The following is a 13,260-nucleotide window of genomic DNA, read 5'->3' on the forward strand; positions in this document are numbered from 1 at the left end:
TTTCAAGAGACATTTTTCTAGATTCCAGTTCTTTGCAAGTCTCTTTTAGCATTGCTATGACTTCTGCTTTACTGACCGATGCTCCAGATTTGGAAGTTTCCGCTGATGTCATGACAATGTCTGGAACATGCTTTCCCTGAAACAGTTTGTAATGGAAGGCCAAGGGACTTTCTCTTTTGCACACTACATCATGTTCATTGAGAATGTTTGAATACTGATCTAGAATTATACCACTCAAGAGGGATGGAAAGGCAATTGGACCATTAATACTGAAGCTTCCAGCATGCTTCATGGTTTGGTCAAAATATATGCTCCATAATCAAACTTTGCCTTTGTTCCTACAACATACAAAAATCTACCAAGCACAGTTGAGATAGTGGACTTGTGATTTGTTGGAATCCAATTAGCTGCTCCTATCTTATGAAGCATTGCATACTTGATGCTCGGCTTACTTGCAGTTAGCTTTTCTTTCATGGGCCAGCTTTTTACCCGCTTGGCTGTGATCACTTGACAGACTTGGTTGTCTATTACTTCTAGCTCGGTTTGAGCTTCATCTGTTCTTCCCAATAATTTATTAATCACAGAAAGGGAGAACGATACACACTTACCTCTTACAAACACCTTTCTGTAGTCTGCACTTCTGCTATTGCCACAATCTTCAGATAGGTTTACCACAAATTCTTTGACCAGCTTCTCATAACATTTGGGAAGATTGCACACAGTTTTTAGCAGTCCAGCTTCTTGAATCAGCTCTAAGACCTCCTTGTTTTCAAGAGCATTTGGTGCCAATTCCCTTTCAACAACCAATCTGTCGCGGGGAAAAATCGTATCCTTTTTCGGGATGAGACACCTGATGCCTTCTTTGGGCTCGAGTGCTCAAAAAATGATTTTTCTTTTGTTTCGACCAAACTTTTATTGTTTCCAAAGTAGGAAAAGGAAAAAAGCTGCAATAACCTTAAAAGTGGGGGAGAGATCTTTGGGTAAGAGGGTTGGTTATACGAAGGGAAGGTATTAGCACCCAGCGTATCTATAGTACTCTATAGGTTTCTTTTCTATGTTTTTTTTCATTCCATGTTATTGAGAGGTTCTTGTGAAATAGGTGGGACCTAATGTGTTTGTTTGATTATGCTCGCAAAGATCATCGCGATCCTCTGCATACATATCCCATAGAGGGAATCAGAGCATCTGTAGCTCGGGTCTACGGGTGCTAAGGTTTGAATGGTTTGAGAGAGAAGTTTTGCTCGCCAAGGATACGACCTTGTGCCCACGTATTCTCAAAGGGATGTTGAGAAAGTCAGAGCAATCGTAGTTCCCACTTATGCTAGTGGAAGCAAAGGAAAAGAGACAAATGTCATCTAAATGTTCGATGTATCTAATCTATATCATCACATACATCTGTTTGTTTTTGTTTGAAAATCTTTTCATTATAAGCCCTGGGCCATGCCACTTATGGCGCTTAGAATGATAAAGATGCTTTTTAGCCAGCCTTGTGGCAAAAACTTTCAATGAAGTCAGCCTTGTGACAAAAAGTTTTGATTAATCAGCCAGCCTTGTGGCAAAAGTTTCAATGAAGTCAGCCTTGTGACAAAAACTTTGATTAATCAGCCAGTATGGTGGCAAAAAGGTTTGATTGATTAGCCAGCCTTGTGGCAAAAAATTTATTTGATTGATTGATTGATTGTTTGTTTGTGATGATATAGAAGAGATACTCCTATCATAGAGATGATAAATGTCTAATCTCCTAGGGTATTTGATTTGGATATTGGGGATGCTTATAAGAAGCCCGTGGGTCCTTGTACGAAGCCCAAGAGGAGGCTATCCGAGGGTCCTTGCATTGTAAGCCCAACAGGAGGCTATGGGAGGGACAATCGAGGGTCCTTGCATTGTAAGCCCAAGAGGAGGCTATGGGAGGGACAAGTCGTTTGTACAAAGCCCAAGAGGAGGCATGGTATAGTTGGTTTGAGCTCTTAGAGCGATTTCACCGGGAAACCATACTCTATGTCCTAACCTAAACTAGGGAGATTCTTTGCACGAAGCCCAATAGGAGGCTATGGGGAACCTAGTGTTGTACTAAGTTAAACAAGTATATAACACAAACACAAATATGAACAAGTACGAGCAAATATGAACAAGTACATGAACAATTATGAACAGTTATGAACAAGCACATATATATGACAAGGTGTGTGTATACAATGGAGTTTATGAAGGAAATATACCTGTAAGCATGATCCGTTTGTAAACACGGGACTCGGGACTCATACTCGGGGAGAGACCCACTTGAGTTTATTCAAAGCTATGTAAACAGGCATTTACAAAGGGGCTTGGGACTTATACCTACATGGAGGCCCATGGTATATTTTTGGGAAGATTTAAAGAAAACCTTCATTTTTGGTTTGTTGTTCAAAGTTAAAAAACAAATTGATCGAGGTATGTACAAAAAAAGTGTTTGTACAATGAAATACCTAATTTCATGTACAGGAATGAGGCTTATACCTATGTGGAGGCCCCTGTTTTATTTTATAAGACATGGTTGATTGTTTTGTTAAAAACGCGAGGTTTCGTCGTTTTGAAATCTGTTTGAAAGTTTTGTTTTGAAAGAAGTTTTCTGTTTAAAGAAAAACTGTACAAAGAAAAAAGGAAAGGGACTTATACTCTCTAATATTCGAGAGGCCCATGTTTTATTTTCATAAAACATGGTGGATGGTTTTGAAAAAGATATGAGATTTATTGTTTAAAAAGCTGTTTGGAAGTTTGGGAAAAAGTTTCTTGTTTAAAGAAAAACTGTACAAAGAAAAAGGAAAGGGACTTATACTCTCTAAAATTCGAGAGGCCCACATCGTTTTGAAAATCAATTGATTAATCAAAGAGATTTAATCAATAGTTTCTTTTGAAAAGAAAAATCAAAAAGAAATGGTTTATCGTTTTGAAAAGAATCATGATCGCTTGTTTTAAAACGGTTTGAATTTTGACAAAAGTCACCTTTATTAAGTTAAAAAACAAATTTTAAAGCTTAATTAAGACCTAAAAAATTAGGGTTTGATCACAAAAAATATTTACAAGTGATTAGGTTTGAAAAATCAAATAAAAACAATATTTAAAGTATTTAAAAACACTTAAAAACATGTCATTTTAAACCTATTTAAAAATGTATTAAATAAATATTTTTTGGTGATTTTTTTTGGTATGCATAAAATACATATATTAAATGAGGAGTGTACAAAAAATGAAATTAAAATGCGTTAATTTGATTGGTTAAAATGATTGGTGAAGTTGTGTAAAAAAATTAAAGAAAACAAGTGGTAAAAAAAATGGTTTTGTCTCCACTAGGGCTTGAACCCACGCCCTCTTTCTCACCAGCCAAAACACTTGCCAATTGGACCACGCGCGTGGTCTGTTTAACATTTGCAACGAATGAATTATATTTTTGAATCAATTCCTAATTTCAGTTTCAAAATCTGGCGCCAAGAACACAACCCTAACTTGAATTTGAAAAATCTGAAAACTGAATCATTTTGATCAAGTGAATAGCCTATCTTGCTCGATTTTTCACAAGGAACATGATGGTATCATTTAATTTTATTTATTTTCACTCTAAGATCATTAATTTTCTGATGAACACGAAGAACCCTAATCTTATGATTCAATCTGAAATCGTGTATGTGCAAGTTATGATGCAATTAATTGAGGGTTAATGATCCTCATGTGTGCAGAAACAAGATGGTATGTTCATATTTCATTTATGATGCATGGAGAATAGAGTTTGAAGTTGATAGCACTTACCTTCAAAAACGGCCAAACTGAGAATCGAATCCTGCAATAGAGGTGTTACAGAAGTTGTTTGATGATTTGGATAGCTTCAATGGACCTTAGGGAAGGTGTTTGAATGCTTGGCATGGATTGAATTCATCTGGATCATTCCATGAAACCCGATCTGCAGTAGGGCCAAGTGTGAATCGAGCTTGATGATTCTGAGGTTTTTGGTTGATGATGAGTGTTGGGATAGTTCATATGAAGTATATGGATGGTGTTTGAAGTGTTAGTTTGGACAGAAATGAGCCTGAGTGAAATTTGGCATGATAAGGCTCAATATGTGTTCATATGGAAGTGAGGTAGTGATTCTGAGATTTGAGGTGTTTTGGGGTGTGTGAGTGGATCAAACACATCCCAAATGATGTTTATGAGATGTTAGAACCATCACTTTGGCCATAACTTCAAGGATTTGGAGGTTGAGTTTTCTACCTCTTTGAAAACTATGAAACTTGCAATTCAAGAAAGAAGAGAGAAAACCTATAATTGTGAGGTTTTGGTGTGATTTTGGAAGTGATTTGAACCTCTATTTATAGGCCAAGAGTTCTGAACTCAGACCTTTGCAAGTTGATCAAGAAGTGATGATTTGGCTTAAGAGATAAAATGGAATCTTTCACATTAAATGCAAATGGTTAAAAGTGACTAAACCATGGTTAAATCTCAAGCTTCTTATCCTCTTCCATTCTGATCTCAAACCAGAAAAATATCTTCCAATTATTGCATTGGTGTGTCATCACTTGGATTATAGATCATGTAGTATTGAAACTTAGTGAAAATGGCTTGAAATTTCATGCATAATGACCTCTAATGACAAAATTCAAAACCATGGCTACACTCCATATTTTTTCATGCTCTTGGACATTTTGGAAAGCTCATGTTATGTACTTCAAAACCCTAGTTGAAAGTTTCTTCAAGACCTTTAAGGAAATGGGTGAAAAAGATCCATGAACTTTGAAGAAAATGAGATTTTAAGTGAAATTTTCAAAAGATACCAACTTTGAAGCTCCATATCTCTTAAATGGTTGATCTTATGGAAAAAAATTATATGTGACAAAGTTGTTCATTGGATCAAAATCTACAACTTTCATGTTGGAAGTTTTTTTCAGTTTGTAGGTGAAATTTTGAGTTATTCCCTTCCAAAGTTTGGAAAAAACCATTGAAAAACACTTAGAAAATTTTCTAAGTATGAAAGTCAAACTTTTGACTTTTTGATTCTTGATTGATTTTCTTGATTTTCCTTGATCAAATGACTTCATATATCATATATTGATGATTTGAAACTTCAAAAGTCATGGTTGACCAAAATTCCCCAAAAGTCAATGGTGATCTTGTACAGTTGACTTTTTCAGACGAATCGCGTTTATGGAGATTTCAAATGAATCAAGCTATCCTCATCAAATGAGTGGTATGAATGGATAATATTGAGGTATTGGAGGATATTGAATCATAGTTTGAGTTGTGACACCATGTCCTGATTAAAAAGTCAGTTGTTCAGATGAATTAGGTCAAAAACCCTAATTGTCGACCAGATAAAATTGATGACTGTAGGTCTTGAATTGAGATAAAATTTCCATTGTATATTGTCATAGGGATTATTTGAAGATGATTGAGGCCTTTGATTGACTTCCTGGGGATTTTTAGGGTTTCCCAAATGTGATCCCTGATCTTAGTCCCTGATAGTTCAAAAACCCTAATCTGATGATTTGAAATTTCACTGTTGATCAATCTTTGTGTAGGAGATGTTCTGAGCCAATGGATTAAGTCAAAATGATGCACTTGGGGTCTTGAGGTCATTTCCCAAGTCATTAGGTCAAATCCTGAGCAAAAGTCAGGGGTGTGCTATCTTCAGTCAAAACCCTAATTTGGTTGATTCAGTGCCTTTGAGCTTGTTGAAATGAATCTTTGGGGACCAAATGTTGATTGTTGATGAAGATGATTCATTTGAGATGAAGGGGGAACAAAACCCTAATTGATTGTTGCTTGTACTGATGAGTGATTTCTTGTTTAAATCCTGCTGAGTCACAAGTAACAAACACAGGCTACGCAATTTGTTAGATATGCAAATGATGCATATGCAAATGATATGAGGTGGTATCTTAGGTCAAAAATTGGGGTATGACACAATCTCTTCTGGAGAACATACTTCCATCTGCTGACACTAGAGGCATAATGGAAAGACACATCATCAATGGGAACTTCAGGAACGCTAGCAGCAAGCTTACTGGTTGTAGGCTTCTTCCTTAATGAAATGTCAGGGACATTCACTTCAACATCAGATTCAGGTTCAACAATTTCCCGCTCTTTTCTTTTCTTTGGAATGACTCTGCTCCAAGATTTTGAAGGACCAACCCCTTTACTCTTGGTAACAGCTTTGCTCTTGACAAGACCTACAGAAGTAATCTTCTTCCTGACAGTGTCTTTGGTAGGGTTGTTCACTTGAGTGCTCCTTTTTGATGATCCTTGGACAACAGCTTTGCCTTTTCTTCTTATCATTAGCCTGTTGGCTACACTCAGATTCAAGGAGGTAATTAATTTGTCGTAAGAGTACTCATCTAAGTCTACCACATTAGTATCAGTTTCAGTATTGGCCTTAGGGTGCTCATTATTGTCAATGTCATTGACATCCTCGGTGACATTGGTATTCTTAGTAAACCCTTGTTCATCCTTGTTGATTTCTAGGTCACTATCAACGGTGTGAACAGCCTTAGCCTTACTGGTGTTATTGAGAGAATCAGCCATTATGGTTTGAAGAGGAATAAATATTCCAGGCACTTGATGATTCTCCTTCAGAATACGAGTAACAATCCTGGTAATTGCGCTATTGACATATTTGGATCCTTCTTTAGTAAGTTCCTCCATGGTAGCAGATGCTGAGGATTTGGTACCCTTGTTGTGAATACCTTCCTTGGGTCGTTTTGCATGAGTCGTTTTAGGCTTTGTGGCCTTTACTTCGTCACTGCTAATCGTCCTTAAAGGGATAACCTTAAGGACCCTATTAGTGTTAGAGGACTCTTCCGGTGTTGCTGAGTCTGAAACGGGAGATTCATCATTCGATTGCTGAGACATTCTGAACCTTAGAGAACCAGAACTTGTTTCACACTTGTGAGAGCAATAGAAGTAGATCAACCTCAGAGAGTAGCTAGCAGAACTACTAGGAAGGTTTGCCGTTTTTAGAATACTAGGGGATCGAGGCAGCTTTATATGCACACTGAGTGAGGGAAATTTCAAAACATGGATTTTGACAAAGCCCAAATAGTATTCCCTTACGTTGGTTAATTGCTATAATAAGTTTTGGCAGCAGATACCCAACATACCCTTTTCTGTCACATTGTCTTTAGATGTTGTTGCAACATTCTCTGTGACATTGCTTTTAGAAAATCCTTTAGGATCATTGCTCACATTTGACTTTTCCAGTTTTCTTTCCCGATCTGTAATGTCCATCACAAGGCTTACTCTTTCTTCTAGCAGAAATCTATTGATACTTCTATACTCCCTTACTTTTGCACACAGTTTCTCATTCATTAGTCTGGTCTCAGAAAAACCAGTAGATAGTTCACTTATAGTGAGATCACCAACATAGGATTCTTTATCCGATTCATCAGACTCATTAGATTCATCAAATTCGTGATGGTACACTTTTAATTCTTCTTTGATCATGGAGTAGTCAGAGGGGTGGACATGTGTGTCAGGCTTCCATAGATAGCAATTGTCCTTAGATCTAAATCCCTTAATGACTTCCTCATTTGCTTCATTAGTGATGATGCATTCATCTTTGGTGAACCTAGTATTAAATCCTCCATCACACAACTGACTGATGCTTATAAGGTTTGCAGCCAGTCCTTGTACAAGTAGAACATTTTTTAGATTAGGTATACCCACCCCTTCTGTCTTCCCAACACCTTTGACTTCTCTTATATCTCCATCACCCAGAGTTACATAGTTGTTTCCTTCCAATTTGAGATCTATTAGAGAGTTCTTCCTCCCGGTCATATGATTTGAATAACCACTATCAAGGTACCAATCTTCTTTTGCTGGCATCCTTAGAGAAGTGTGTGCTATTAGAGCAACATTCTTAGCTATCCCATATTGCTTCCACTTACAAGTATCATGATCAAGTTTAACTTGTTGAGTTTGGTCTGGATATCCAAATAGTCTGAAACAGAATGGTTTTATGTGACCAAATCTTCCAAAGTGATGACACCTCCATTTATGGAACCTTTTCTTTGAGTGCCTCCTTCTTATGTTTCCTTGATGTTGTGACATTTGGATTGACATCTGGTTAGTCACACACGTCTTGGATTCTATCCTCTTGAGTCCAGAAATTAATTCCTCTTTAGCCACAAATTCCACTCCAGACATGTCTCCTGATCTTTGTCCAGATTCCAGAATATCTTCTAGAGTATCAAATCAATTGTTCAGCATTTGAATGACTTGGTCATTTGATCAAGTTTGTGGTTCAACATGCTTACTTCACTACTGAGGGAGTCTATGGTTGCAAGATGTTTAATCTTCTCAATTTCTAGTTCTCTTATGATCACCTCTTGAAAAAACCATTGAAAAACACTTAGAAAATTTTCTAAGTATGAAAGTCAAACTTTTGACTTTTTGATTCTTGATTGATTTTCTTGATTTTCCTTGATCAAATGACTTCATATATCATATATTGATGATTTGAAACTTCAAAAGTCATGGTTGACCAAAATTCCCCAAAAGTCAATGGTGATCTTGTACAGTTGACTTTTTCAGACGAATCGCGTTTATGGAGATTTCAAATGAATCAAGCTATCCTCATCAAATGAGTGGTATGAATGGATCATATTGAGGTATTGGAGGATATTGAATCATAGTTTGAGTTGTGACACCATGTCCTGATTAAAAAGTCAGTTGTTCAGATGAATTAGGTCAAAAACCCTAATTGTCGACCAGATAAAATTGATGACTGTAGGTCTTGAATTGAGATAAAATTTCCATTGTATATTGTCATAGGGATTATTTGAAGATGATTGAGGCCTTTGATTGACTTCCTGGGGATTTTTAGGGTTTCCCAAATGTGATCCCTGATCTTAGTCCCTGATAGTTCAAAAACCCTAATCTGATGATTTGAAATTTCACTGTTGATCAATCTTTGTGTAGGAGATGTTCTGAGCCAATGGATTAAGTCAAAATGATGCACTTGGGGTCTTGAGGTCATTTCCCAAGTCATTAGGTCAAATCCTGAGCAAAAGTCAGGGGTGTGCTATCTTCAGTCAAAACCCTAATTTGGTTGATTCAGTGCCTTTGAGCTTGTTGAAATGAATCTTTGGGGACCAAATGTTGATTGTTGATGAAGATGATTCATTTGAGATGAAGGGGGAACAAAACCCTAATTGATTGTTGCTTGTACTGATGAGTGATTTCTTGTTTAAATCCTGCTGAGTCACAAGTAACAAACACAGGCTACGCAATTTGTTAGATATGCAAATGATGCATATGCAAATGATATGAGGTGGTATCTTAGGTCAAAAATTGGGGTATGACACAATCTCTTCTGGAGAACATACTTCCATCTGCTGACACTAGAGGCATAATGGAAAGACACATCATCAATGGGAACTTCAGGAACGCTAGCAGCAAGCTTACTGGTTGTAGGCTTCTTCCTTAATGAAATGTCAGGGACATTCACTTCAACATCAGATTCAGGTTCAACAATTTCCCGCTCTTTTCTTTTCTTTGGAATGACTCTGCTCCAAGATTTTGAAGGACCAACCCCTTTACTCTTGGTAACAGCTTTGCTCTTGACAAGACCTACAGAAGTAATCTTCTTCCTGACAGTGTCTTTGGTAGGGTTGTTCACTTGAGTGCTCCTTTTTGATGATCCTTGGACAACAGCTTTGCCTTTTCTTCTTATCATTAGCCTGTTGGCTACACTCAGATTCAAGGAGGTAATTAATTTGTCGTAAGAGTACTCATCTAAGTCTACCACATTAGTATCAGTTTCAGTATTGGCCTTAGGGTGCTCATTATTGTCAATGTCATTGACATCCTCGGTGACATTGGTATTCTTAGTAAACCCTTGTTCATCCTTGTTGATTTCTAGGTCACTATCAACGGTGTGAACAGCCTTAGCCTTACTGGTGTTATTGAGAGAATCAGCCATTATGGTTTGAAGAGGAATAAATATTCCAGGCACTTGATGATTCTCCTTCAGAATACGAGTAACAATCCTGGTAATTGCGCTATTGACATATTTGGATCCTTCTTTAGTAAGTTCCTCCATGGTAGCAGATGCTGAGGATTTGGTACCCTTGTTGTGAATACCTTCCTTGGGTCGTTTTGCATGAGTCGTTTTAGGCTTTGTGGCCTTTACTTCGTCACTGCTAATCGTCCTTAAAGGGATAACCTTAAGGACCCTATTAGTGTTAGAGGACTCTTCCGGTGTTGCTGAGTCTGAAACGGGAGATTCATCATTCGATTGCTGAGACATTCTGAACCTTAGAGAACCAGAACTTGTTTCACACTTGTGAGAGCAATAGAAGTAGATCAACCTCAGAGAGTAGCTAGCAGAACTACTAGGAAGGTTTGCCGTTTTTAGAATACTAGGGGATCGAGGCAGCTTTATATGCACACTGAGTGAGGGAAATTTCAAAACATGGATTTTGACAAAGCCCAAATAGTATTCCCTTACGTTGGTTAATTGCTATAATAAGTTTTGGCAGCAGATACCCAACATACCCTTTTCTGTCACATTGTCTTTAGATGTTGTTGCAACATTCTCTGTGACATTGCTTTTAGAAAATCCTTTAGGATCATTGCTCACATTTGACTTTTCCAGTTTTCTTTCCCGATCTGTAATGTCCATCACAAGGCTTACTCTTTCTTCTAGCAGAAATCTATTGATACTTCTATACTCCCTTACTTTTGCACACAGTTTCTCATTCATTAGTCTGGTCTCAGAAAAACCAGTAGATAGTTCACTTATAGTGAGATCACCAACATAGGATTCTTTATCCGATTCATCAGACTCATTAGATTCATCAAATTCGTGATGGTACACTTTTAATTCTTCTTTGATCATGGAGTAGTCAGAGGGGTGGACATGTGTGTCAGGCTTCCATAGATAGCAATTGTCCTTAGATCTAAATCCCTTAATGACTTCCTCATTTGCTTCATTAGTGATGATGCATTCATCTTTGGTGAACCTAGTATTAAATCCTCCATCACACAACTGACTGATGCTTATAAGGTTTGCAGCCAGTCCTTGTACAAGTAGAACATTTTTTAGATTAGGTATACCCACCCCTTCTGTCTTCCCAACACCTTTGACTTCTCTTATATCTCCATCACCCAGAGTTACATAGTTGTTTCCTTCCAATTTGAGATCTATTAGAGAGTTCTTCCTCCCGGTCATATGATTTGAATAACCACTATCAAGGTACCAATCTTCTTTTGCTGGCATCCTTAGAGAAGTGTGTGCTATTAGAGCAACATTCTTAGCTATCCCATATTGCTTCCACTTACAAGTATCATGATCAAGTTTAACTTGTTGAGTTTGGTCTGGATATCCAAATAGTCTGAAACAGAATGGTTTTATGTGACCAAATCTTCCAAAGTGATGACACCTCCATTTATGGAACCTTTTCTTTGAGTGCCTCCTTCTTATGTTTCCTTGATGTTGTGACATTTGGATTGACATCTGGTTAGTCACACACGTCTTGGATTCTATCCTCTTGAGTCCAGAAATTAATTCCTCTTTAGCCACAAATTCCACTCCAGACATGTCTCCTGATCTTTGTCCAGATTCCAGAATATCTTCTAGAGTATCAAATCAATTGTTCAGCATTTGAATGACTTGGTCATTTGATCAAGTTTGTGGTTCAACATGCTTACTTCACTACTGAGGGAGTCTATGGTTGCAAGATGTTTAATCTTCTCAATTTCTAGTTCTCTTATGATCACCTCTTGCTTCTCCACTTGTTTGCAGACTTCAGCATTCTCCCTACCCAACTTCTTGTACGAGGCAGCTAGTTCATCAAAGGTTAGCTCATCATCACTGGAATCATCATCAGATTCATAGATTCTTGTTGAAACTGTGACATGCTTTGAAATTTCTTTTTCTGAATCTGATTCTTCGTCAGACCAAGTAACAATTAGTCCTTTATTTTGCTCCTTGTGGTAGGTAGGACATTCAGCTCTAATGTGTTCGAATCCTTCACATCCATGACATTGAACCCCTTTCCCTAGATAGGGCTTCTCCTCAGCTTTGAACCTTTTGCTTGAGTCATATGTCTGACTGATGTCATAGGAAGTGTTCTTGACATTGGGTCTGGACTTCTGATCAACTCTTTTAATAAGTCTGTTGAATTGTTTTCCAAGCATGGCTATGGCGTCTGATAAATTCTCATCACTTACACCATTGATTTCTTTTGAATTATCACCTGTGTTGGTGACAAACGCAATGCTTTTGTTCTTCTTTTCAACAGGCTCACAGATGCTTGACTCAAAGGTTTGGAGAGAACCAAGAAGTTCGTCCAGCTTCATGTTGCTGATGTCTTAAGCTTCCTCTATGACAGTTACCTTCATATCAAATCTCTTAGGCAGTGATATGAGGATCTTCCTTACCAGTGTTTCTTCAGTTATTTTCTCACCTAAGGCTGCTGAGTTGTTTGAAATCTCGCGGACATTCATGTAAAACTCATAAATGGTTTCATCCTCTTTCATCTTGAGATTTTCAAACTTAGTGGTAAGTATTTGAAGTCTCGACTTCTTTACCTTGGACGTGCCTTCATGTGCTGTTTTTAAGAATATCCCAAGCTTCTTTAGCCAGCTCACAGTGTTGTACAAGTCTGAAGATGTTATTGTCAATACCATTGAACAGTGCACTTAAGGCCTTGGAATTGCCCAACGCTAACTCTTCTTTAAATTTGCTCCATCGAGTTTCAGGAATTAGAACAGTGGTTCCATCTTCCAGAATTTTCTCAGGATGTTTCCATCCACTTTCAACAGCTCTCCAGGCCTTGTTGTCCACTGACTTAATGACTGCTACCATACGAGGTTTCCAGTAGTCATAGTTAGATCCATCCAGGATAGGTGGTCTGTTTCCAAACACTAACAGTTCCTTCTCCATAGTACCCGAATTTTGTTATCCCTAGATCTCACCCAGATGTAAACAGGCAGGGTGCCTGCTCTGATGCCAATTGAAAATTCTAGTAACACACACTCGATGTCAAATTGGATGTTATGACATCCACAATTATGCAACACAGACAATAATAACAAAATAGCATAAAACAATAAAGAACACACATAATTGTTTACCCAGTTCGGTTCAAACAACCTACTCTGGGGGCTACCAAGCCAAAGATGAAGTCCACTATTAGCAGTATCAATTCAGAGCTAAACTCCCAGTTTACAACTCCTCACTTAATCACTACCCAATGACCCTTCTACCTAAGTTCTACCTAGATATGGAAT

At 37.7% G+C, this 13,260-nt stretch overlaps 1 protein-coding gene across 1 annotated transcript; it reads right to left on the reverse strand.

Moving 5' to 3' along the window:
* Positions 1-288: 288 nt before the first annotated feature.
* LOC131614231 (uncharacterized) lies at positions 289-6,876 on the reverse strand. Its single transcript, XM_058885848.1, has 2 exons — positions 5,954-6,876; positions 289-808 (listed from the first exon to the last, which is right to left on the reverse strand). Exons 1-2 carry the CDS (start codon positions 6,874-6,876, stop codon positions 289-291), a joined length of 1,443 nt encoding a protein of 480 aa, XP_058741831.1.
* Between the last annotated feature and the right edge of the window lie 6,384 nt (positions 6,877-13,260).

The sequence above is a fragment of the Vicia villosa genome, linkage group LG6 (assembly GCF_029867415.1).
Source record: "Vicia villosa cultivar HV-30 ecotype Madison, WI linkage group LG6, Vvil1.0, whole genome shotgun sequence".
Lineage (NCBI taxonomy): Eukaryota > Viridiplantae > Streptophyta > Magnoliopsida > Fabales > Fabaceae > Vicia > Vicia villosa.